Consider the following 26,657-nt stretch of genomic DNA (forward strand, 5'->3'; position numbering starts at 1 on the left):
ACATTTCTCCGTTCAATGTATAAGCAGATTCTGGGTTCTACCTTGTCCCAGAACCATATCTGCAAACAATGAGTTGCCCCCCACAGAATAACTTGATCATGTTCTGCTGTTCACTATATCCACAATTATGACTTGCAAGTTGCAGCATATTAAATCTAGGTGAGACTTTCTTTCTACTTGATTTTAAACCAACTCTGGTGAATCAGAGTTCACTATAAGCAAGTTCTGTTCACAGAATGCCACACTGACCTGGAATATTAAATACATGGTGTGCACAGTGGATATAGTGATGCATTTTTAAATGAAAAAGATCATTTCCCCTCCCTTCATGGCACAGGGGGAAAGTGGAGTATTAAAGCCAGGGAACAATCATACAGTGTTGGAAGAGAACGCTACCATATTTTGAGGCAGTTTATTGTGTTCTGTAGCTCCATCTAGTGGATGGTTTGCAATTTCACTTCAATATCGAAGCTGTATTATCATATGGATGGCACCAATAGACTGGGCAGGCTTCCAGTACGCCCTACGGATTAAAATGTAAAGTAATATTATGTACCAATCATGCATTCCTTTCCCAGCCTAAATTTCCAGTGATTTTAATAGAGCCTAGTTTCCACTTAGGAAATTTGGACCCCAATACACCTGAAACGCATCATCTCCACACACAACATTTCTCTGCCTGATGCATAGGAATTCTCCCCACCCCTGGAGCACAGCTGACCAGAACTGTGCTCTGAGCACAGTGAACCAACATGCAATCCTCCATTGTGTCGATTTCTACTGGTGCAGTAGCCAGGTAGATGACAAGTCTTAGAATAACGGCCCCAACAGGTGTGGAATGATGAGCAGTGGGTGCAGAACTTTCAGCTGTGCAAGGCCATTTTCCTGGGTCTGTGTACCAAACTCGCCCCAGCCCCACACCACAATGAGAGCTGCACTGACAGTGGAGAAGCAATTGCACTGTGGAAACCTGCAATGCCAGATTGCTTCCCGTCAATTGGGAATTCAATTTGGAGTCAGGAAATCTACCGTGGGGTCAGTTGTCATATAAGTGTGCAGGCCAGGCAGGGCCATTAATCACCTCCTGCCATGCAGGACTGTGGCTCTTGGCAATGTGCAGGACGGAGTGGATGGCTTTGCAGCTATGGGTTCCTGAACTGCGGTGGAGCGATAGATGGCACGTGACGTATGTCCCTATTTTGGCACCAGAGCACCAGAATACGTCGGCAGAAAGGGCTGCTATTCCATGGTTATACAAGCAGTGGTGGATCACTGGGGACACTTCACCAACATCAGTGTTGGCTGGTCAGGGAAGGTGCATGACACACACATCTTTAAGAACACAGGACTGTTCAGAAAGCTGCAAGCAGAGATTTTCTTTCCTGACCAGCAGATTATCATTGGCAATGTTGAAATGCCAAGTGATCCTGGGAGACCCAGCCAGTGTGTGGGTTCTGTCGTGTCTCTTGTAATAGACCGAAGATAGGACTCAAATGTGGTACCCACAGAAGGGATTCTCCACTTTGGATGTTGGAGGCATGGAAGTTATTATTAATTCTTTATATTACAGTAGTACCTAGAGGCCCCAGTCAAGATCCAGGCCCCATTGTGCTGGGTGTTGTACAAACATAAAATAGTCAGTCCTTGCCCCAAAGAACATGTGCAATCTAAGGTTCTGATCCTACAAGCTAGGGATGGGCTGCGCTGGAGTCCCGCTGACTTCAGAGGGACTATGTGATGGCTGAGGGAAGAACAGCCATACTGGGGGTGGGGAGAGAGGACTCCCCTCAGCCCCAGGGCTGCGGCGGGGAGAGAGGCGGGATCTGCATTAATTGCCCCTCAGTTTTTTGTTTCTATTGGTTGCGCACATCCGCCCATCACCTTGATATTGGTGCTGCACATAACAAAATTCATTCCGCACCTGGATGGAAAAATATGAGAGGGAACTTCGTTACGGAAAGTAAAACTTAAGATGCTGAACTCACTCCCCTTGCGCCCCCGAAGTTTGAGGCACTACATTCCCACTTCTGCTTGGGATTGCTTGTTCCCAGGGCCAGTCACAGCACCAGCCCTGGTGAGTATGGCTCTCTGAGTTGGGGAAATGAGGAGGGAACTGCTCAGGTGCCCTATACTACTAGAATCGTGCAATGTCACTGAACACTGGCACCATTTTCCACAGGGGGTGGTGATTTTGGCTATCTCACGCCTGAGAATAACAGAGGCAAAGCTGCTGCTGGTGTCCCAGAGCTGCCCGGGTCCATATGCTGGTAGTCTGTGTAATGCCGTGGTTCCTGCTGAAGTTATCGCTGAGGGTGTGGGAAAATGTCCTACCACGGCAGAAGAAATAAGATAGCTCTCCCTAGAAACCTTCAGCAGAGCACCTCCTTGAAAGTTTCATCAAGATCTCCCCAGAAGATTCATGGGATATCCCACTGCACATAAACAATCTGCTCCTTATGCCCCGCCTACTCAAGAGGGGAGTGAACAGCAGATAGCAACTCTACCTCCCCTGGTTGTACCACTACCTCTTCTAACACAAGTAAATTAATAAGTCCAAAGATGTCTCTTGCTACTGTCGGGGGGCATCCCTGATACTGAAAATTAAACTACACACTTCCCCGAGATTCCTTCCCCTGCAGCAGGCTTGCCCGTGCTCCACTGGCTGGATCTGCATTGGAGTCGAAAACAGGTCCTGGCTCGCTGTGCAGCTGGATCCCCGGTCACCTGTCCCCCATACCCCTCCTCCTCTTCCTTGTCCACCTCTTCCTCCTCACTGTTCATGGCAGGGCCCTGTGACTTGGGCTCCTCGGAGGTATCCATGGTGCTGTCAAGGGTGTTGGGGTCTCTGCCGAGGATGGCATGCAGATCTTTGTAAAAGCAGCAGGTCTGAGGCTCGGCTCCGGATTGATTGTTAGCTTCTCTGGCCTTCTGGTTTGCCTGCTGCAGCTCCTTGGCTTTTTCGTGGCACTGCTGCTGGTCCCTGTTGTAGCCCTTCTCCTGCATCCCCTGAGCAATCCGCTTGTAGTTGTCCATGTTTCTACAGCTGGATCGGAGCTTTGCCTGTAGAGCTTCCTCTCCACACAGGCCCAGGAGATCCAACATCTCCTATCTACTCCAGGCAGGAGCAGGTCTGCAGGGTACGGTCACCTGGGCAGTTGCACTGAACAATGGATAGCTACTAGGCATGCTCACCAAGCCAGAAAAAGGGATTTCAAAAATTCACAAGGCTTTAAAGGGGGGGTGGGATTCCCTGGGCAGCGGAGTTCACAATGGTGACCAGATTGTTCAGTTTGGAGCACTGTGGGACAGCTGCTGGAGGACAGCAAGGGCTGATGTACGTAAAGCAGTGTCTGCACGGCATCAACCTAAGTACATCAACCTTGACTCTATGCCACTCGCGGAGGTGGTGTTAAGTCGACATAACAGGACATGTATGTCAGCAAGAGCCAAATGTAAGTGAAGACATATACACAATTAGGTCGATGGCTAACTTTGTAGAGTAGACCAGGCCTAACAGTGAAGAGGGCCTGAAGGAACGATAAACATCCATTTATAAGTGGAAACAGAACAGCAGATGGCACACAATTGAAGCCAGCATTATAATCTGCTCTAGGGGCTCTCTGTAATTCACTGATAGGCCAGACGCGCATACTGTGAGCAGGTTACGGACAGGAGCTGAACCCAAACAGTGAAATGCATATTCTTTCTGGGCTGCTCTCTGGGGAAAGAGACTTAAATTTTTTTCAGTCAGAATATTTGAGAGAGGTAACATGAGCTTTGTTCTCCCATCACCTATCTGGGTGGGATCAAACAGGGTCTCGGAAGGGACTGTTGTCATGCAAATGTAAATGTGCTTCTCTTGGAGAAGCTGAGCTTTCCCAGCTCTGTGACTCATCACTTTCCCCCACGCTTCTGCTGCTGCTGGCTTGTCTTCTGCACCTGCACTTTCCAAACTACACAGCGGGTTTTGTCATGTATCACGATTGAGAAAGGAAAGTTTACAAGACAGACAGAGACCATGTGATTTCCAGAATTGCTTCTTTTCCTGTACACTTCATGTCATAGGCGCCGACTCCGTGGGTGCTCTAGGGCTGGAGCACTCACAGGGAAAAATTAGTGGGTGCCCTGCACCCACCGGCAGCCAAGCTTCCCTCCCCGCCCCACCTCACCTCCTCCTCCGCCTCCTCCCCTGAGCGCGCCGCGTCCCCGCTCCTCCGCCTACCTCCCAGAGCTTGCCACTGCCAAACAGCTCTTTGGTGGCATAGCAAGTGCTGAGAGGGACGGGGGAGGAGTGGGAACATGGCGCGCTCAGGGGAGGAGGCAGGGAAGAGGCGGGGCCGGGCCGGGGATTTGGGGAAGGAGTCAGAATAGGGGCAGGGAGGGGGCGGAGTTGGGGCAGGGACTTTGGCGAAGGGGGTAGAATGGGGTGGGGCAGAGGCGGAGTCGGGGCAGAGGAGGGTCGAGCACCCACCAGCGCAAGCAGAAGTTGGTGCCTATTCTTCATGTCATTGGGGTTTTTTGCAGTGCCAAACCTTGGCCAAAATAATCCCATCCTTCCTCTAACCCTTAGCCATGAACCTTGGACTCAGCATCCCAGCACCAGCGAAAACAAGCAAGCATAAAGCGCAGTAAAAGTATTGTAACCCAGGAGGTTACATGGAGGCTTGATTATTGCAAACTTTCCCCAGAGCATACCCCCTCATGGTGCACAGTGGCAGTGCAGTCACCCTGCCTCAGTTTCCCCTTGTCTCCAACAGTTCCCTCAGCATTTAGCACAGCTCAGTTGCTGAGGTGACTTAGCCCTCTGGCCAAATCACAAATGTTCACCCCTTTTGGGATAATCAAAGTGCAAAGGAGAACACTAGCATCAGCCTTCTGCCCCAAGCTCACACCAGGCAGCCATTCCTCTGAGGGTCGCTTCAGTTACACACAACAGTCTCCAGCCTCTTTGTGGGCTCCAATTCCCACCTTCCTGGGCTCCAGTCAGTCCCTTTTCCCTCCCCTGAACAGCAGGGTGTGTTGGACCCCTTGACCAGGGTAGCAGCATGGGGGGGGGACCCACACCCAGCCTTACTATGGGTTCTCAACCCTAGAAACCCTAGATTACTTGGCTATCTTTCCTTCCCAGACATAGGTGCTGGAACTGGGGGGCGGGGGGGGGGGATTGCCACACCCCCTGGCTTGAAGTGGTTTCCATCATATATCTGGTGTACAGTGTGGTTCAATGGCTCTCAGCACGCCCACTATAAAATTTGTTCCAGCACCCCTGTTCCAGGGCCTTTCTATGTGCCAATCTGGCCTGTCTGCAGAGTTTTTTCCCCCATGAGGCCTTTCTAGCCCCAATCCTGGGCCCAAAACATCTTCCCCATTGCAACAGAGCTTCTGCAGCCCTCCTTCCTAGGCTAGGCTAGGCTAGGCTAGGCTAGGCTTTAACCCAGGCAGCATTCCTCAGCCCACTGGAATTTTATCTCCATGTGGATCTCTCCATCCTGACTGAGCTGAAATCAGCCTTTATAATGCTCAGGAGGTAATCACCTGACAGTGGCACCTGGCCCACATTCCCAGCTTGGTCTGCTGATTCTTACTGAACACCTGTCCTTAAAGGGGCCAGTCTTGAAACAGGGTTGGCTGGCCCTGGGTTCCCAATGCCCTTATAGGGGACAGACCAGTTTGCTCCAGGAAGGTTCAGTTCAGGGTTTAGGCCCAGATCCTCAAAAAGTAGTTAGGCTCCTCACTTCCATTGGTTTAATCTAGGAACAAGAATGTAGGCCATACCTGCAGATGGGGGACTATCTGGGAAAGCAGTGACTCTGAAAAAGATGTTGGGCCTGTGGCGGGTAATCAGCTGAACATGAGCTCCCCGCAGTGTGACACTGGGGCTAATGTGATCCTGGGATGCATAAACAGGGGGATCTCAAGTAGGAGTAGAAAGGTTGTATTTGGCACTTTGTGCGACCGCTGCAGGAATCCTGTGCCTGTTCTGGTGCCCACAATTCAAGAAGGAGGTTGATAAATTAGAGAGGATTCAGAGAAGAGTCATGAGAATGATTAAAGAATTAGAAAATGTGCCTTATAGTGATAGACTCAAAGAGCTCAGGCTATTTAGCCTAACAAAGAGAAGGTTAAGGGGTGACTTGGTTACAGATGACAGTATAAGTATTTGAACAAATATTTGATAATGGTTTCTTCAATCTAGCAGAGAAGGGTATAACATGATCCAATGGCTGGAAGTTGAAGCTAGACAGATTCAAACTGGAAATAAGGTTCCAATGGTTAAAAAATTACACAATATACCAAGGGCTGTAGTAGATTCTCTGTCATTGACAAGGTTTACATCAAGGTTGGATATTTTTTTCCAAGATCTGCTCTAGGAACCCTTTTGGGGACGTTCTCTGGTCTGTGTTATACAGGAGGTCAGGCTGGATAATCCCAATGGTCCCTTCTAGCCTGGGAATTCTGAGTCTCCTGCCTTTGTTTGCTGCTACCCTGAGCTAGAGCTGGGTGAACTATTCACAGAAAAGAAGTTCTCTTGTCCTATACTTGGATTGTAAGCTCTTTGTCCTTTTGATCTATGTCCATACAACATCTAGCACAATGGGGCCTGGCCAGTGACTGGGGCTCCTAGGTGTTATCACAGTACAAATAATATTTTTTCTCCTTGTCTGTTTGCAAACAGACTCTGTTCCTAATTCACCCATTATCTGGGTGGCAGAAATGCTTGGGTGGCGTGACTACATAGAGGCATGAGTATTCATGACACTTTCTCTCTCTGCACATCAAATGTGCTTGTCTGAACGTTGGCAGAAGGTGCATCAGAGGGCTGTCCAGACTGCATTCATGGATATATTCCATCAAATGGTGGCTAGTTGTATTCGTTCCATTGTTGCTGTGGCTGAGCATCCCACACGGGGGTTAGCCGCGCATTGCAGACAACACAACACCAACAGGATCTCCCAGTCTAGCAAGCTCATAGTCTAGAATGTGGACACAAACCACAGGTGAATAAACTGACAAACAGAAGTGGGAAGGACAAGGTAACAGCAGAGAGAGGTGCATTAGTAGTCACCAGTTTGACCGAGTGACTTTTTGGGCACTTTTGACCAATCTCTGCTCAGCAACGAAGTTACATTAATAGATTCAAAGATGATAATGCAGCAGGGGCCACCGTGATCTCCCAGTCTGACCTCCTGTATAACACAGGCCATAGGACTTCCCTGAAGCTCAACTCACAGACTTCAGGGATTGCTGCTGCTGAAAGCGGACACTCACAGAAACAAGAGACAGTCCGAACCCCTGTTTTTAGCAAGGTAACTTTCAGGTTATCACATCATCTGCTGTTTTCTTATTGCCTCTTTATTATTATAGCAAATTCTAGTATCTAGTCAGCCCAAAACATGCATTCTTTGGAGACTGGGAGCTGTAAAAGGGATCACAACCTGCTAGTCCTCTCTCCTGCCCTCCCCAGCTCCACTAGATGGCAGCAATTGTGTATCTTTTCCACTTCTTTTTATTGCTCCCATTGTACTTTTGTAAGACACACACTAAGCCAGGAGTAGGCAACCTATGGCATGCGTGCCAAAGGCAACACGCGAGCTGATTCACATTGCCCGGGTCCTGGCCACTGGTTCGGGGGGCTCTGCATTTTAATTTAATTTTAAATTAAGCTTCTTAAACATGTTAAAAACCTTATTTACTTTACATACAAGAGTTTAGTTATATATTATAGACTTATAGAAACGTTAAAATGTATTACTGGCACGCGAAACCTTAAATCAGAGTGAATAAATGAAGACTCGGCACACCACTTCTGAAAGGTTGCCGACCCCTGCACTAAGCTTTAAGGCAGCCTTTAAGCTGTCCTTTGTGCTGTAGAGTGCCCTTCCCCTCCTGGTAAATAATTGTCTTTATCACAATTTCTAATCCGAAGAAGTGGGTTGTAGCCCACGAAAGCTTATGCTCTAATAAATTTGTTAGTCTCTAAGGTGCCACAAGTACTCCTGTTCTTCTTGCGGATACAGACTAACACGGCTGCTACTCTGAAACCTTTCTTATACTCTGCTACTTCTGGAATCTACCCTACAATGATGTCCTGGGGCCACAGCTCCCCACAATTTCCAGTTCCTCCTTCTTTGACCTTATTAATCAAGCTGTGACACTCTGGGGACCTGGCTTTCCCAGACCTGAAGAGCTCCGTGTAGCATGAAAGCTTGTCTCTCTCACCAGCAGAAACTGGTCCAATAGCAGATATTACCTCACCCACCTTGTCTCTTTTGTATTAATCAAGTGTTTTGTAGAGTGTTTAACATTACTAACTTCTATGGATGTTTGTTGTAATAAAGATTAATTGGCTTTATCAGTACTCTTAAGTGTTGTTAAGACATGAGCGTACCATCCAATCTGGCCTTTCACTGTCTTGTCTGTCCTTGATGTTTACAATTCTCCCGTGTCAGGAAACTGATGACTGGGCTGGGGTTTTCTGTTCTCATCTGTAACCTGACCTCCAAAGTCACAGCTAAAGACAAAATCTGAAAGAAATTTCCACTCACAAGTTATTCTGGCCAATGTGGTGACAAACATGTGACACGATGTTTGATTCACTAGCTCCCTGGATTCTCCTTTTTGGGAGGGGGGGAAAAAAATCACAAATTAGTATAGTAACAATACCTAGCTCTTATAGAGTCCTTGTCAACACTAAATCTCAAAGCACTTTATAAAGGAGGTCAGTATCATTACCCCTATTTTACAGATGGGAAAACTGAGGCACATAATGCACAGGTGACTTGCTAAGGTCACCCAGCAGCAATAGACCCCAGCTCTCCTGCATGCAGGCCAGTTTCCTATCCACAAGGCTACACTGCCAAGGGAATTGTTCCTAAAAAGGTACAACTGCTGTGGGTCTTTTTTTCTTCCCCCAGAGGATGTTATATGTCTGATGAAACTGAAAGGCTGACACACACTTGCCTTAAGCACTATATCCTCCTTCCCCATACATCATACTGCCTTGGCAAAGCTATTGAATAAAGCCATGATGTGTACATGGCTCTGAGCATCTCACTAAGCCTTTATTGAGAGCCTCTGCGTCCAACTTACATCTAGAAGGTGCACTAGTGCTTGCAGTACAATTCAGAGGAGTTAGTTTCATGAAGTCTCAACTCTCTTGTGAGCCAAGGTGGCCGCTGTAGACCATCTGACTAACCTGGGGGGGTCAGAAGTCTCTTGGAAATACAATGTGATTCATAATTAACCCTTTTCTAGACACTACGTCACTGTTCAGAGACCCCATTAATAATTAAACTGGGCCCCTACAATAGCTGTAAGAGGGTTACCTGCCACGCTATTCTAGGAACAGACGAAACTAGAGCTGGTCTCAAGGCACAACATTCAGCTTCAGCAGCCCTAGGCTTGCAGGCTCTGTCTGTAGAAAGCCCCTCCCAGGTAGGGAAAGTAGGCAACTGATAACAGTGAGTCAGCAAAACCCACTTAACCCTTTCCCTTCACTGAGGACCCAGACCTGTTAGCTGGGCGAGTGGTTTCAGATTAACATTGTCAGCCTGTCACTGGGCTATTTCACATGCTTTCCTCGGCAGTTCTTAATAGACGCTCCCTCAGAATCCCACAGGATTTGTATCTCTATGAATGATATGGGGTGGAATTGTGCTCACCCACACAGAGCTTAAGTACATGTGAAATGTACAGGTGACCTACAAGAGTTTGAGGCCCTCTAGCCCTTTAAGTAGCGAACAGAGAAAATGCACAGCTGGGCTGTGTCTACAATGTACACCATGTTCACTGGGAGGGGAACCAGTTGATCAGCACAGTTCACTGCCAGTGCCCTTTCCCATCCCCAGCCTGTCCCCTGTCCCAGAGCCCCTCCCTGCTGCCATAGAAAGATGTTGTGGTAGTGTTCCATGGTACACCGGGGGCACAGATTCCCCTCTTTTAGGGCCTCCTGCCAGGGTTTCTTTGTCACACAAGCAGCGCAGGAAGCTGTTATTCTTAGTCCCTGCAATTGCTTTGGCAAACACAACACTGGTTTACTGTAAAAAAAATTTCCCACACACACCCCTCACCAAAAAACTCCAGTCCCAATGCTGTGCTCTAGTTCCAGAACCACGAATTACCGAGATGGTTCCAAAAAGTCTGTCACAGCAGAACGTGAGGGGCTCCAGCCAAACAGCAGCCATGGAACACAGACGAGGCATCGTCTTCTAGCAATCAATGATTCTATTCCATGCAAGTCACAAGAGGAAATGGGAAGAAAGGATCTCTCAGAAAAGCTGAGATATTTAAACCTGTTTAAATCCTAGGAACCAATGTTATCTCCCTCCCTTTTAAAGTCCTGGTGCCAGTGGTCTCATGAGGTGACTTTAATGGGAGCAGAACCTCTGTGCTCAATGCAGGGAGGGGCTGAACATCTTCTGTTCCCATTGACTGGTGCGAATTGAGGGGAGGAATTCCTCATCCACTGCAGCCCCTATATGCCATGCAAGCATCATAAGCCCCACAGCCAGTGTATCAGGGGAGTGGAGGCGGTTCATTGTCGGGGGAGTCTGGAGTGCTCAGAGCTACAGAGATTCTGTGCTGCTATAGACCATGGAGAGCCCACTGGCAGTTCACTGACAGCTCCGAGCTGCTCTAATTTAGCTCTAAGGTACAGGAGGTCCTGGCTGCTTTAAAGTTTATCAGCAAGACAAGATGGGGGAGGAAATATCTTTTTATTGGACCTTCTTCAGATCTGGGAAACTAACTCAGAGTGTCACAGCTAAGCACAAGAGGGAACATATTGTTTAGCACAGTCAGTTAATACATATTGCAAGGGGCCATTCAAGGTGAAGTGACCTGTTAATACCTCTCCAGTCATAGGAAGGGAGGAGGGAAAGGGCAGCTGAAGGGGGTTGTTTAGTGGATTGTAAATTGTAATAAGCCAGAAATCTAGGTTTCCTTTGAGGATGAGGACTGGGAGGTCAGATACAGAGTGATCACTTTGTGAATAGTTTTCACCCACAGATGATAGGGTGTTTTTGTTTTTTATCATTTTTCTGTGCGAGTTCATCTGAGCAAGTAGTGAGTATCTCATTTCAGCCACTTAGTTGCTATTGGGGCATTTAGCGCACTGGATGAGGTACACCACATCTTGTGATAGGCATGTATAGGACCCAGGGATCTTGAAAGGTGCGTTGTGGGGAGTGTTGATTATTGTAGAAACAGAGATATGTCTGCAGGTTTTGCATTTGTTATTGTGGCAGGGTCTGGTGCCGCTTTGAGTTGGTGTGCCCTGGTGTGTGGGGAGTTTGCTTCTGATGATGAGCTTGGAGAAGTTGGGGGGGTTGTTTGAAGGCCAGAAGAGGGGGTTCAGGAAAGATTTATTTCAGGATAGGGTCCCCATCAAGTATGGGTTGTAATTTTTCGATGATACCCTGTAAGGTTCCATTGTGGGGTGGTAGGTGACAATTAGGGGAGTATGGTCGGGGGTAGGGGGTTATATTTCTATTGAAGTAGGTTTTCGCGGGTTATTTGTGTGGCCCGTTCCATGATGTGATCTACTTCTCTGGTGGAGTGTCCTTTGGTGCTTGCACTGGCCTCTACACAGTCCAGAAATAAGGTTAAAACAGGGCAGTTAAAGACACCCTTGTCCCCTATCCTCCTGGAAGCACAGCACAGATGGGTTTAAATATGTCACAGGATTATGTCTAGAAAGTCCATAGGATTGAGATCTTTATCAGATCAGGGCATATTCACCTCCAAACTCTGCAGTCCAATATGAGGCGAATAAGTCTAAGAGTGCATTTTTCTTCATTTAAGTTGTATTTGAATATTTTATGGCTCCATTGCAAAATAAGAAGAGACAATTACAATGAAGAAATATTATTTAAAATAAATCTTTCACATACAGATATATATTACAGAACACATTGTATATACAGACACAGACAGGACTTACTTACATAACACTGTGTTCCAAATACACGCCAGTTTCCAATTTACATTTATTTATTAAATAATCATAAAACCCTTCTCTGAATGTGACTATCTGATAGAGTAGAAGCAACTAATTATCAATATTTATTTGGAAGAAATCTTTCCAGTGCTGTGGAATGTATTTTTAGATCAACTATGATCAGGATGTCCAAGGGGTTTTGTGTGTTTTTGTTTATTTTCTCTGTAATGCTTGTTGATTTAAATATCAATAAACATGGGCTCACTATAACCCTATCTCCAAGAAATTGTAGATATAATGTATTCCCCGCCCCTGGAAATAAATGCATAAATCATAGCACAGAAGGATGACTACTGTGACTGGCTTGATATACCCAGCACAATTCAGAGCCCAGCCCTGTATATTTTGACAGATGTCCATATTTCTTTGTGTGGCAAGAAGTTTGAGGCTGGATGAGCTCGGTGCAACATGCAGACCGTGTTGTCTTCCAACCTGTGCAAAGTGGCAGTGAATTTTTTTTAATTGCTTTACTGAGTGGTTTATAAGCCAATTAAATGTTTAGCTGGACTAAAAATTGCACATTTATCTAATACCTGGACCAGCTGAAGCTTTAGAAACTCTGTTTTCAAGCAGAACAGGGAGTCAGCTGTCTTGGAAGAGTAGCCAAATGATTGACTTTTGTTAGAACGCTCTTCCTCATCTTTTAATATCTGAAATTGACTTTTACGATTTTGAAGTTCTCACAATTCACTAAAAGCAATAAAGAGTCTATTGGGGATTAAATCATTTGGTCAGTGCGAATTGAAGATGTGCTCAGTATTGTATAAGACAAAAATAATATTAATACTCCCCCATTTCCTGTCCCTGTGAGGCTCACAAAGTAAAGGCACCATTCTGCAAAACCTTACAACCCAAAGTAGTGCTTACTACTCACCCCAGTAGTAGGTATTTGCATGATTGGGTCCTAGAACACAGACATAGATCAGGACCAATTACCTCCACCAAAGCTCCCCTCCCATCTACCCTTGACAATTAGCAGTATGGGAAGGACAGGGTGGTTGTGAGCCCTTGACACCTGTTTGCAATCCCCAAAGAAAGATCATAGAATATCAGGGTTGGAAGGGACCTCAGGAGGTCATCTAGTCCAACCCCCTGCTCAAAGCAGGACCAATTCCCAACTAAATCATCCCAGCCAGGGCTTTGTCAAGCCGGGCCTTAAAAACCTCCAAGGAAGGAGACTCCACCACCTCCCTAGGTAACGCATTCCAGTGCTTCACCACCCTCCTAGTGAAATAGTGTTTCCTAATATTCAACCTAGACCTCCCCCACTGCAACTTGAGACCATTGCTCCTTGTTCTGTCATCTGCCACCACTGAGAACAGCCGAGTTCCATCCTCTTTGGAACCCCCCCTCAGGTAGTTGAAAGCAGCTATCAAATCCCCCCTCATTCTTCTCTTCTGGAGACTAAACAATCCCAGTTCCCTCAGCCTCTCCTCATAAGTCATGTGCTCCAGACCCCTAATCATTTTTGTTGCCCTCCGCTGGACTCTTTCCAATTTTTCCACATCCTTCTTGTAGTGTGGGGCCCAAAACTGGACACAATACTCCAGATGAGGCCTCATCAATGTCGAATAAAGGGGAACGATCACATTCCTCGATCTGCTGGCAATGCCCAAAAAATATAAGGCTTTTTTTTTCTTCATCCAATTATTTAATGTTGGGCTGCAGAAGGTATTTGGTCTTTACAGGCCTCAGAGAAGAACAGGTCTTAGGAGAAGGTTAAAAAGGGAAAGGAAGGGCCAGCTGCCTTTGTATTGACTGTGGAGGAAGGCGGAAGATGGGCCTGGAGAAATAAACTCAGAAGGCTGTGAGTGGAGCTGTGCGAATAATGGATTTTCTGGTTCGTTGGCCATTCTGGAAAATTAAAAACACCAAACTGCTTGGGTTGAACTGAAACTGTTCAAAATTTTTGGCAAAACAAAAAGTTGGGAAAAAATATAGTGTCAGGTCAAACAAAACGTTCGTTTCACTGCTGACCACGTCTGACTATTTTACACATTTTCAAAACAGTCATTTTGAGCTGAAAAATCAAAATGTTTCATCTTTTTTGAAAGGAAACATTTTGATTTTCTCTGAGTCCTTTTTAAGGGATTTTGTTTGTTTTTCTCACCAATTTGGCAAAACCGACACAAATTCACGAAATTCACATTGGCCGATTGACATGGAAAGGACATGGCCATGTTAACAGATCAGATCCAAGGCATAGGCCAGGGCAGAGCTGTACAGGGAAAAGTGGATTAAGAGTTCAAGCTGAGATGGCAAACAAGGGAGAGCAACTTTTTGATATGGTGTTGTGCCACCTGTGGTTAATGAACAACCTCTGTAACTCAGCTGGTGTTTGTTGGTCCTTGAAAGGTCACTTAAGGCAGATTACATGATAATTCTAAAGTTGTTTGACTTGTTTTTTAAAACCCACATATTTGCCTACTGTGTGTCACCTTACTTGGAACAGGTCTATTTGGGACTACGTGTAGAGTGAGGTACCATTCACCAGGAGTAAGGACAGCAGAATCTGGCCTTTAAAGCTAGTTTATTAAAGACATGAGCTTTCAGACTCAGCAAAGAGCACAGATGAGAGTTTATAGTTTTGTAGTGTGACACCTTTTAAAATTTCATTTGGATTTAGGGGACTTTCCCCCAAACATCTCACAGAGCAGCTTGATTACAAGTTTTTCATACACACAAAAACCAATTCCGTTCCTAATTAATCATGAGCACATTGAACTGCCAGCAAAACAGGGGTGAAAGGCCATGTTTGAGGAAGCTGTCACTGATGCAGAATGGCTGCCTACGAGAGTTGAAGAGTGTCTGATACAGCAGTTCTTTTCTGCACGGCTAATTTGTTTACACTTGTCAGAGAGCACCAGAATGGCAGTGACCTATATTAACACAATAGCAAATGAGGCCTTGAACCAAATCCAGCTCTGAAATTATGACCAGCCTATACATGGGCAAAAAGAAGGCCTATTATTTTCCCATACTGTACTTCTTGTCTATTCACATCTGAAAGCAGTTTACACCGACCCAGAGGATTAGCGGAAACAGCTATTTTAACTGTCCACTGCACATGAGATTTCCACAGCAAAAATTCCCACGTTAAAGAAATTAGAGCTTTACAGCAGGGGAAATTTTCAGTAAACTGAGTTATATGGATGAAAAGACAAACTCAGCTCTGAAGCCAGTTATAAAACGAAGATACTAATTACACTATATCCACAATCCATTGCAATGGGCTACTAGGGATTGAGGTAAGTTCTGTGCTATTAGTATGACTTTCCATTTAAGCAGCTGAATGGGACACAAAAGCTAAGTGCCACATCCTGCTTCCCCTCCGTGGGCGCACAAGGCCCCAAATGCTGTGGAAATGCCACCTTCCGGCTGAGCAGGATGCTAGGTGGTAACCATGCACCAGAAGGGTTCCGCAGCCCTCTGCATGCCGCAGAACATGCTACATAGTGGCTCTCTGTGCAGGACTGTGGAAAGGAGCATTGTGGGAGGAGTGGGGAAATGGCAGGGGCTTACTGACCCAATCCCCGACCGAAGCAAGATGTGGCTCTGTCCAGTGCTTCTCTCCCTAGCAGCCATAGCCCAGCTAAGCAAGAATCTAGCTGCAGGTTTCAGGGAGGATTCTACCCCACTAACCATGTGCATTCCCCCTTTCAGTTGGACTTTGTGCAGGGAACCACAGTTTGGGTTTATGTGATCTTCTTGTCTTGAACACTCTGGCACATGTTCTCGCATGGCCTACAGGCTGTTTTCAGCAGACAAATACTGTTTGCCATTCCTCGTAACTTTCAAGTAGCTGTGATCTCAGATGTTGCCTGCTGATGATGGAGTCTTTGTGACACAGGCAAGGAGGGTGGCTTCTGACTTTCCATATTAGACCTGAGTGTGAGAAAGGAAATGTTTGTGAAACTGAAATAAAACAGTGTGTGAATGCACTCTCAGTACAGAGCGAGGAGATAAACCTACATGGGGAGAGGGCTCTAATCAGCAGCCAAAGATTTAACAATATCCTAGGGTGTGAAGCTGAAGCTAGACAAATTCAGACTAGAAATAAGATGTAAATTATTCAAAGCGAGGGTAATTAACCACTGGAATGAGTAGGCATTGGCCATCACTTGAAGTCTTTAAATCAAGACTGGATATCTTTTTAGAAGATATGTGCTAGTTCTCCCAGAAGTTATGGGCTTGAATGCAGGAGTCACGGTGAAATTCTCTGGACAGTGTTAAGGAGGAAGTCAGACTAGATGACCATAAAGGTTCCTAATGGCCTTAAAATCTATGAATCTATGAACTCTGTTGAAATGCATTGGACTAGGGGAGATTTATGGAGGGACAAAATGGAAAAACATTAAGTATTTGTTTAAAAAGGATAGGGATTGTCACTCCTAAGCAGGGCTGGTTGGACTGTCTGACCAGGCCCTGTGCTCTGTGATTCACTCTGCTGTCTCTAAACAGGAAAAGAAAATTAGACTAGGAGCCAAGAGTTCTGGGTTCTATTCCCAGCTCTTCCAATGACCTGCTGTAACTTGGTCAAGTCACTTAAGCACTCTGTACTGCAGCTGCTCCATCTGCAAAATGATACTTAAAGACACTCAGAGATCTACAGGTGGAAAATGCTATATAAGAGTTATTAATGCAGATTTGTATTAGAAATCTAAAAAAGTGGCATTACAGTCACAGCAACTATTACATTATCTAGCTATAAATCTAATTACACACACCTATATGCATATGTATTCACACACACTCACCTTTCCTAATAGCAGCAGCAGCAGCAGCCACAGACGCCATATTTTCCAGGCTTTATTTCTATCGCTTCAAAAAATGAATTGTGTCCTCTTTCAAATCCCACACAATTATCATAAACCACCTCCAACATGGCATTTCTGTCTGTCCCATTGAGAGATCCTTTGATGTCCAAGATTATATTCAGATGTTCTTTCCTTTCCAAAAGTACCAGGAATCAGATCAGTAAAACAGAGGAGACAAATATGTCTGCTTGATAAGACCCAATTACACAGGGCCAAGAGCAGAGTCTTGGAAACTGTTGAACTCCAACTGCTGATAAACGGGTTTCTAACACCTATGGCCACCCAGAATGTTATACCTGTATTTAAAATTATGATCTCACCTAGCCAAAGCTGTTCCTAACCCAGTTCTCTACTAAGAGCAGAGCAGGACTGTTTGATTATTTGGCAGGTTGGTTTTTATGGTGACTCCACATTTTATTTTTAAGAGCATTTTTTTTACCCTTTCTGCAAAGAGATGGTGACCTCTTGGTCACCTGGAAGATGGTTTTTTCCCTTGTGTGGTAGTTGCTTGGCTGAATGGGACTGTCACTTATCACCCTATTTAATGATGCGGGCAGTAAGAACCCAAGTCAGATGTGATGTAAGCAGGTGTGATGCCATTGAAGTCAATGACATTGAACCAGCTCTAACTTTGGCCCTAAGAGACTATGATCAGAATGGGTATTTTTCCAAGTATTGTCTGTGCATATAAGTTAACTTGAAAAAATACAGTTACTAAAACAGGACATCAGAAAAATGATGGAAGGAACTGAAGGGAAAAAAACAGAACAGTTTGACAAACTGAGATTAGCTACCATTTTGTTTTAGGAACTAAAAGTCAATATTAGTTCCGACTGTCAGTTTCCTGTGTGAAATGTAAGTGCTGAATGCACGCTGGATAATGTATAATTAATGACACACAAAAGAACTACGTTAAAAGAATGTTAAGGTTGCCAAGTTAAACATTCAAAAGTTCAGAACTGCCTGAATTAAGGTTGTTCGTACAACGCTAATTTGGCTCCCCTGTGCATGTGCATTATGATGTAGTCTTTAATTACATGATCACATACAACTTTTTTCCCCTGGACCCCTCCTTCAGTGCACAGAATGGGAAATTTCAACCCAAATGGTCAACATTTGATACTTATAATCAGCCAAAACCAGGATCTAATAATGGAGGTGTCAGGCAGCCTTCATTATAGATGTTTGTACCAGCTCTGACTATAATAATCCCAAAGCACAGCCAAGAAGGTGCACAGGTAGTGTATTGGATAACAAATATTGTTACAGGATTTATGGTTGTAAATAATCAGCTAAGCAGCCTGAATAACTATAATCCATGCAATGCCTTACCTTATATCTGGAAACTTGAGGAGAAGAAGCACAAGCTGTATTTTCATTGCTTCGATGTCAGTAAGTAGAATAAAATCTAGGATACTTTCAATAGGGTCATCCAGTGAAGCAGTTCTAGGGCCCTAGGGATATAAGAACATATGCATTCAACTGGAGTGGCAGAGGAAGCAGAGTGCAATGTGAAGATCTGGCTTCAGGATCAGACTTGGGTCACCTACTTGTGGACCAGAAAAAGCTATGAGCATTGCAGGGGTTGTGTGGTATTTTCCCCCCCAGATGTAAGAATAAAGTAGAATCTAATCATACAACTGCATTAGCAACCCCTACTGGCCAATACATGCAACTGCGTTATGGCTGACTTTAAACAAGCCCACGGAAAGAGCGAGGCGGGGAGGGGGGTGAAATTGGAACAAAAAGCAAGTGAAAAAAGGGTTTGATTCTGCACGGATCTGTGCACTCCTGCAGGACTGAGCCCTATAAAACGAAAACAAAGAAATATTACATTTTAATGACATTTGATAAATGAGGATTGGGATGAACTACCCAGAGTTAGCTTCAGATCTTGCTCACATTTTGAGTAGAAAGGAAATGCGAGTAAATTGCTATTCTGAGTTATTTATGCCACAATATCAGCATAACTTCTATGGCAAAGCAAACCTAGGGAATGTGCTGTTCAAATTACTTCAGGACAAAAACATATTCCCATGATATCTACTTAGCATCGAGAATCAGACTGGATTTTCCAGGAGCTAGCACATCTCTGCATTGAACATAAATTCAAAAGATAATATTTAGATTCAACCCTCCTCTCTCTCTTCCTCTGCATTGCAGAAATACAGACTGTGTGTAGCTCTGCATACCAAGAAAACTATAATTATTGCCAGATTTTGCTCCCTAACATACTCAAACTGTACAATATTCCCGGTTTGTCAAGCTCATCATTATCAAATGTTATTTATTACAGAGTGCCAAAAGGGTCTATACAGAGAGATAGAACGATAAGATCCCTGATCTAAAAAGGTCTACTACAACTCAAATAACCAAAGTGTAGGTGACTGAGCAGTAATGCTTAACACAATCTTGTTAGATTTTCTTTTACAATATATATAATTATTATTTAGCAAACACTTCTTTGAGGAGAGGGCTAGGAGTTTCAAAATGTGTTTTGAGAAGGGACTTGAAAGGGGAAAGCATGTGCACATGGCAGGCTAGGTCAGGAAGCAAGTGCAACCATGGTAGTAACTGCATGCATAAATTAACTGTGCAGTTGAGCATATATTTTGCATGCACAATTGTGCACCTAACTTGACTGAACATCAGACCCACATTTTTAAGTATATTTCTTCTAGCAAGGTTTTCAGTGCTAATACCCTGAGCAATGAGAGAGGAAAGAGCATGGGTGAAGGGAGTGGCATTTTACCAACTGCATGCAGAGTTGTTCTTCAACCTGTGTATATTATAGATTGTGTGTGTGTGTGTGTGTATATATACACATATACATATACACACACAATCATATTACTTTGGATTGCCTATGTATTGCCTAATTTAGATGATAAGATCAGCCAGGGCCGGTTCTAGGCACCAGCAAGACAAGCTGGTGCTTGGGGCAGCACATTTTTAGGGGCGGCATGGCCGGCGCCAGAATGCCGCCCCTAAAAATGTGCCCCGGCCGCCCTTGCTCACCTCCGCTGCTGCTGCCACTCATGCGCCACGGCGCGCGAAACAGCTGATTCGCGCGCCGCTACTTGCCCTCCCTCCCAGGCTTGAGAGCCTGGGAGGGGTGGGGGAGACTCCGAGTGGCCGCGGCGCGGGCGCCGCTTCTCCCCCTCCCTCCCTCCCTCCTTCCTAGGCTTGAGAGCTTGGGGGGAGGAGGCAGGGCTGGGGATTTGGGGAAGGGGCGGAGTTGAGGCGGGGCCGGGGGTGGGGTAATTAAAAAATGGGGGAGGGGGATGGCCAAAATTGTTTTTGCTTGGGGCAGCAAAAATCCTAGAGCCGGCCCTGAGATCAGCTATTCTTCCATGTCTTATACAATGCTGAGCACAGCATTAATGGTAAGTTTAAGACCTATCTGTTAGAGAATTTTTTTTTTTTTTTTAAACAACATATTTCTGGTGGTCCCTGAAAGTTTTAAGGTCTCTTTAAATGGCCTACTTAATACAATAGACCTTAAAAGTACTGGCAGTTTTCATTTTTCCATACGGAGACTAATGGGCTAATTGCAGTGAGTCCGAGCTTTTTCCAAGGGAGGCTAAAAAATTATTTGTTTATTTACACAGAGTTTGAATCACTGACAACCAGCCTACTGCAGCTCCCACTGAAATAGAAAGCAGGATTGCCAAACCCAAGCATTCAAAAATAATAAGTCAGGCCCAAGAAATCATGTGATCGGCTTAAAATTCAGAGATTCTTTTAAAAGAATTAATTTGGGGTCTTTTTATTTGCGCCATTTGGTTTCTGAGCCCTTTGGGTTCGTGTTTTCCAGCTTTTCTCTCCAACCATAAGACTAGTAACTTAATTTTTTTAAATGAAAGCTGAGATGTAATCACATGACTCCAGTAGCTGAGGGATTATGGAAAATGCCAGATGTTGAGAGATTTGCTATAAAATCAAAAGTGCTGGCAACACTACAAAAGCCTCTTTTCACATCCCAGACTGCTGTTTGCATACACTTCCTTCTGATTTCACACAAAACATCCAGCCTCCTTTGGGAATTCATCTGTTCTGGATCCACCTGGCCTCTGCTTTGCTTTATCTTGTACTCACCAGTAATTTGATTGGGAAAATGTATCAGGTAGCCAAGAATTACAGTATTTTTAATTATAATACATTACTAGGCCCTCTGCAGTGCATTTCACCCATCTCTCTACATGTGCTTTACAAACCTTCATGATAATCCTGATCCCTCTGAGGCTACGGCTTCACTACAGGGGGGGGGGGTCGATTTAAGATATGCAAATTCAGCTACGCGAATAGCGTAGCTGAATTCGACGTATCGCAGCCGACTTACCCCGCTGTAGGGACGGTGGCAAAATCGACCTCTGCGGCTTCCTGTCGACGGCGCTTATCCCACCTTTGCTGGTGGAGTAAGAGTGTCGATTCGGGGATCAACTGACGCGTCCCGATGGGACGCGATAAATCGATCCCCGAGAGGTCGATTTCTACCCACCGATTCAGGCGGGTAGTGTAGACCTAGCCTCAGATAAGTAAAAGAGATACAGCAATCCCTTTACCCACCACTGAAATGCAGTAACTTCTGTAGTGGAACACAGAAGTGTGCAACAACCTGTCAGGGCAGGAAGTGAGAAGGATACCGTATCCCACTGAAACTACACTACAGCAGACCTTTGAGCAGAGTGTAGGTTCTATAGGACTCTGCATTGCCCAACTGGCAAGAGCCGCATGGTAGAGCCGCATGGACAACATCACCTGCTCTACTGAGGCAATTGCCCCGTGAAGTGCAACAAGCCTAGTTGGTGTAATTAACACCCCCCAATTTTGAGTCTCTCGCTGTTTCCTGTTGCAGGGGAAAGAGTAGAAAGCTTGGGGTCCCCCTACATTCCAAAGCTACAAACTAACAATATTTTGCACCACTGATAGCAGATTTGAACTGCCAACATGATGTCTTGAAGCATGACTGATGTTTATGTATGGAGATCTGGGTATCAGTTTGTTAAGTGCTCCTGTTCCATTCAGAAATGTGCCACTCATTGTCCAGGTTCTTGTACTCGGTAGTGGAAAGAGTAAACATAACACTGCAAAGCCAAATCAAAGACTTACGAAGCATTCTTCAAAGAGCGTTCGAATTGCCCGGTGATCCACTTCAATTTTGTTGGCAATTTTCCTCCGCTTTGCAGAAGATGACTTCCCAGAAGCAGTTAGGAGAGCCTGAACATACTCAGTGACAATGATGTGATGTACAGTCTGGATGAGGGTCTGTTCCAGACAAAGAAACAAAGATTAGCCTCTTTGTGCTGAGTGTGGCTATGAGTAAAGGCCAGATTCTGGCTAGAAAGACACTGGCCACTTTGGTTTCACTCAGAAGCAGGCCCCAATCTTCCCCCTCTGAGCCCTTTTAAAGAGTCTAGCAGTGCTTGTCTAACACATGGATGTACTAAGGTGGGCACAATCTGCTTAGAGACTATGGGTGATGAGGGCCATGTAAGTACTTAAAGGGAGTGAGGGAGATCTAGCCCTCAATATCACTAAGAAAAGACAGTTCACTGGACAAAACTACAGTTCATTAGCAATTTAAATCAGGTCAGTTTTAGGCTGCAGTCAAAGCACATAGGAAATCTCTAGCCCTGCCCCCAAACAAACTTGGCAACACAGAGTCAGTTCTGGCTTAGTGTTCTACCCCAGCACTGCTACTCGACATGGCATTCATGTGACACAATGTCCAGTGACAGGTTCTAAAGAGCAAACAGAATGTTGCAATGCTTTTTCTATCTTTGAATTGAAATTAGTGGTGGTGAAAGGTGCCATGTTTACAGACGTGGAATTGGAAGTCTTGTTTTTAACCACAAGACATGCATAGCACAGGCAGCAGCAATGCAAACTTCCCCCATAATGAAAGGGAGGATAGCCCAGTGTTTAGGGAACTAGCTGTCTACATGGGAGACCCAAATTCAAATCCCTGCTGTGCCACAGACTTTCTGAGAGACCTTAGGGAAGTTGTTTAGTTTCTCTTGGCCTTCATTCTCCACCAATAAAATAAGGATAATAGCAAGTCTCTACTTCATAGGGATGTTCTGAGGATAAATGCATTAAAGATTATGAGGGTTTCAGATACTACAGTAATGGGGGCCTTATAAGTGCTTAGCTAGCCAGATTGCTACAGCCATGACTGGGGAGGGGGGAGAACCTTTTAAGGTAGTCCAACCCACTCCCGCCCCCCGTTTCCATGTCCATTCATTTCCTGGCTTCTCTGCTAAGATCACAACAAGAGTTGTAATCGTAATAGTGGTTTTTGTGATGTTGACACTTGTCTGTTAGGAACTGGACTGAGACCATCAGGTCTTCTTCTAAACCATTTGGGGCTAAATGGGAATTTGGGTTAACTTTGAAATACTTAGCAATCCCAACATCCAATGGCATGGTTTGTGGTGGTTTTTCTTAGTAATATCTTGCTTATTTCTTACCTCATAGGTCTCTGTATTTTTCATCTCAAACCTTGAAAAACTTGACCGTAAACAGTCTAGAAATTTGTCAAAATCACTATTATCTTTTCTGAAGTGATCCTTCAATGCCACCTGAAGAATAGGAAATAACTGAGGTCAGAGGCAGGCCATTCAGAAACATCACAGAAGCATAATTTCTGTTTCTCCATCCACTTTTACAGGTGGAGTCATTCAAGTGCTGCAGCATCTTCTTTTCATTCCTTTGTTTCAAATGATAAGCAAAACGATGAAAGCAGGAAACAATTAAAACCCAAGATAGACTAAATTAACATGTTGAGCCAAACACTGGAAGACCTCAGGCTCTGGAAGAGACAAGGTGGGTGAGATAATATATTTTATTGGACCAACTTCTGTTGGTGAGAGAGACAAGCTTTTGAGCTTACACAGAGCTCTTCTTCAGGTCTGGGAAACTTACTCAGAGTGTCACAGCTAAATACAAGATGGAACAGATTGTTTAGCATAAATAGTTAACACATTTCCAGAGACCATTTAAGGTGAAGTGGCCCATTAACACCCCTCCAATCATAGGGAGGAATGGGAGGGGAGGAAGTGGGGGGGGTTGTTAATGGGTTATAGATTTTTTTGTAATAAGCCATAAATCCAGGTCTCCATTCAGTCCATGATTTTTAGTGTCTAGCAAAGTTATGAATTTAAGCTCCCAGACTCATCTTTTGAAAGTGTTGTGCAGGTTTCCTTTGAGGATGAGGACTGATAGGCCAGATATAGCATAATCGCTTTGTGAAAAGTGTTCACCGACAGATGATAGGGTGTTTTTGTCTTTTATCATTTTCCTGGGTGAATGCATGCAAGACTGTAGTAACTGTCTGCTTTCACCCACATAGTTGCTACTGGGGCATTTACTCTGTGAGTTGAGGGGTGAAAACATTATCCACTGGATGAGGTACACCACCTGTTGTGATAGGCATATGTAGGATACATGGATCTTGAAAGGTGTGTTGTAGGGTGTGTTGATCATTACAGCAGTGGAGATATGTCTGCAGTGGAGATATGTCTCTTGTTCTGATAGGGTCTGGTTCTGCTTTAAGTTGGTGTGTCCTGGTCTGTGGGGAGCTGAAGAAGACCTCTGAGTAAGCTCCAAAGTTTGTTTCTCTCATCAACAGAAGTTGGTCCAATAAAAGATATTACCTCACCCACTTTGTCTCTCTAATATCCTGGGACCAACACGGCTACAACAACATTGCATGCAATAATGGAAGATACCTAATTTTACCATCTGAAATGGAAATTACACAACATAAAGAAAAAGGAAGCAAAACTTACCACAACATCTACTTCCTGAGCAAATACAAGAAACAAAACATTATCCCCAGAGGTCTCATCATCTAACACACTCTGACCACTACATACAACTCCAAATATGCTGAACAGCTCGGCAGGTGGACTTCAGAAAAACTGAGGCACCACTTACTGCACCTCACATGCTTCAGGAGGAACCACCTCAAACAAGAAATCATCACATACTCCCACACACTGAGATATATTAATGATATTTTCATCCTCTGGAAAGACGACCTACGTCCCTCATAGATTTCCATCACAACTTCAGCAACCACCACCCATCCATTAAACTGTCTCTGGAACACTCCCACACTAGCATCAACTTCCTGCACACCACAATCAGCTTCAACAATGGAACCCTACAGACAACTATATACAAGAAACCCTTGGATCACCACACCGACCTTCATAGATCCAGTCATCATCCCAAACCCCAAGAAATCTGTAATCTACAGCAAGACACTCAGGCCATGTCTACACTTACAAGATTACAACAGCACAGCTGTACCGATACTGCTGTGCCGCTGTAAGATCAATGGTGTAGCCACATTATGCCAATGGGAGAGAGCTCTCCCATCAACATAATAACACCAGCTCAACAAGCGGCTGTAGCTATGTCGGTGGGAGCAGGGCCGGCTCCAGAGTTTTGGCCGCCCCAAGCAGCCAAAAAAAAAAAAAAAAAAAAAAAAAAAAAAAAAAAAAGCTGCGATCACGATTGCGATCTGCGGCGGCAATTCGGCGGAAGGTCTTTCGCTCCGAGCGGGAGTGAGAGACCGTCCGCCGAATTGCCGCCGAATAGCTGGACCTGCTGCCCCTCTCCGGAGTGGCCACCCCAAGCACCAGCTTGCCAAGCTGGTGCCTGGAGCCGGCCCTGGGTGGGAGAGCATCTCCCACTGACATAGCACTGTGCACATGAGCACTTATGCCGGCAAAAACTTGTCGCTTAGAGGGGTGTTTTTTCACATTCCTGAGCGACAAAAGTTTTGCTGACATAAGTGCTAGTATAGACATAGCTTCAGATACCACAGAATATGCTCAGAGAAGAGAGTCTAGGATATACACCTTAACACACTCAAAACCACCTTCACCAAACAAGGACACTGCACCAGACATGCAGATCGCATCATGGAATGGGCCACCCAAATATCCCAAGAGAACCTGCTCCAGTACAGAAATAAAACTCCTTCTAACCACATATCCCTAGTTGTTATCTACCACCCCACACTGGAACCCATATGGGGTATAAACAAATAACTACAACCCATACTCAATGGGGACCCCATCCTGAAAGAAATCTTTCCTGAACCCCTTCTTCTGGCCTTCAAACAATGCCCAGTATCGCCAGGAGTATCATCAGGAGCAAGTTCTCCACAGACAAGGCCACACCAATTCAAAGTGAGACCAGACCCTGCCAGAACAACAGATGCAAAACATGCAGACATATCTCCACTGCTAAAATGTTCAACACCCCCTTCCCCAACACATCTTACAAAATCCATGGGTCCTATACATGCCTATCACAACATGTGGTGTGCCTCATCCTGTGCACTAAATGCCCCAATAGCAACTATGTGGATGAAACCAGACAATCACTGTGCTCCCAATGAACTCACACAGGACAATGATAAAAGACAAAAACACCCTATCACCTGTGGGTGAACACTTTTCACAAAGCGGTCACTCTATATCTGACCTGATATGATTGCAGAGCCATTGGCCATGATCTTTGAAAACTTGTGGCCATCGGGGGAGGTCCCAAACGATTGGAAAAAAGCAAATATAGTGCTCATCTTTAAAAAGGGGAAGAAAGAGAATCCGGGGAACTACAGACCAGTCAGCCTCACCTCAGTCCCTAGAAAAATCAGGGAGCAGGTCCTCAAGGAATCCATTCTGAAGCACTTGGAGGAGAGGAAGGTGATCAGGAACAGTCAACATGGCTTCACCAAGGGCAAGTCATGCCTGACTAACTTAATTGCCTTTTATGATGAGATAACTGGCTCTGTGGATATGGGGAAAGTGGTGGACGTGATA

General features: G+C 45.0%; 1 protein-coding gene across 4 annotated transcripts in view; it reads right to left on the reverse strand.

Moving 5' to 3' along the window:
- Window positions 1-14,696: 14,696 nt before the first annotated feature.
- Window positions 14,697-26,657, reverse strand: part of LOC112118765 (exocyst complex component 3-like protein) — a 34,941-nt gene continuing 22,980 nt past the window's right edge. The window contains exons 8-12 of one of the 4 annotated variants that reach the window (XM_024217185.3): window positions 23,289-23,399; window positions 21,928-22,083; window positions 18,148-18,269; window positions 16,756-16,947; window positions 14,697-15,883 (exon numbers count right to left, since the gene is read on the reverse strand). In XM_024217185.3, coding sequence (XP_024072953.2) covers window positions 16,761-16,947; window positions 18,148-18,269; window positions 21,928-22,083; window positions 23,289-23,399 — 576 coding nt within the window. In that variant the 3' untranslated portion in view covers window positions 14,697-15,883; window positions 16,756-16,760. Of the gene's footprint in view, window positions 16,948-18,147; window positions 19,000-21,927; window positions 22,084-23,288; window positions 23,400-26,657 lie in introns of those variants that run through there. The other 3 variants (XM_024217184.3, XM_024217186.2, XM_024217187.2) reach the window with 3 other exon arrangements.

The sequence above is a fragment of the Terrapene carolina genome, unplaced genomic scaffold (genome assembly GCF_002925995.2).
Source record: "Terrapene carolina triunguis isolate 2854851 unplaced genomic scaffold, T_m_triunguis-2.0 Scaffold189, whole genome shotgun sequence".
NCBI classification, from domain to species: Eukaryota; Metazoa; Chordata; order Testudines; family Emydidae; genus Terrapene; species Terrapene triunguis.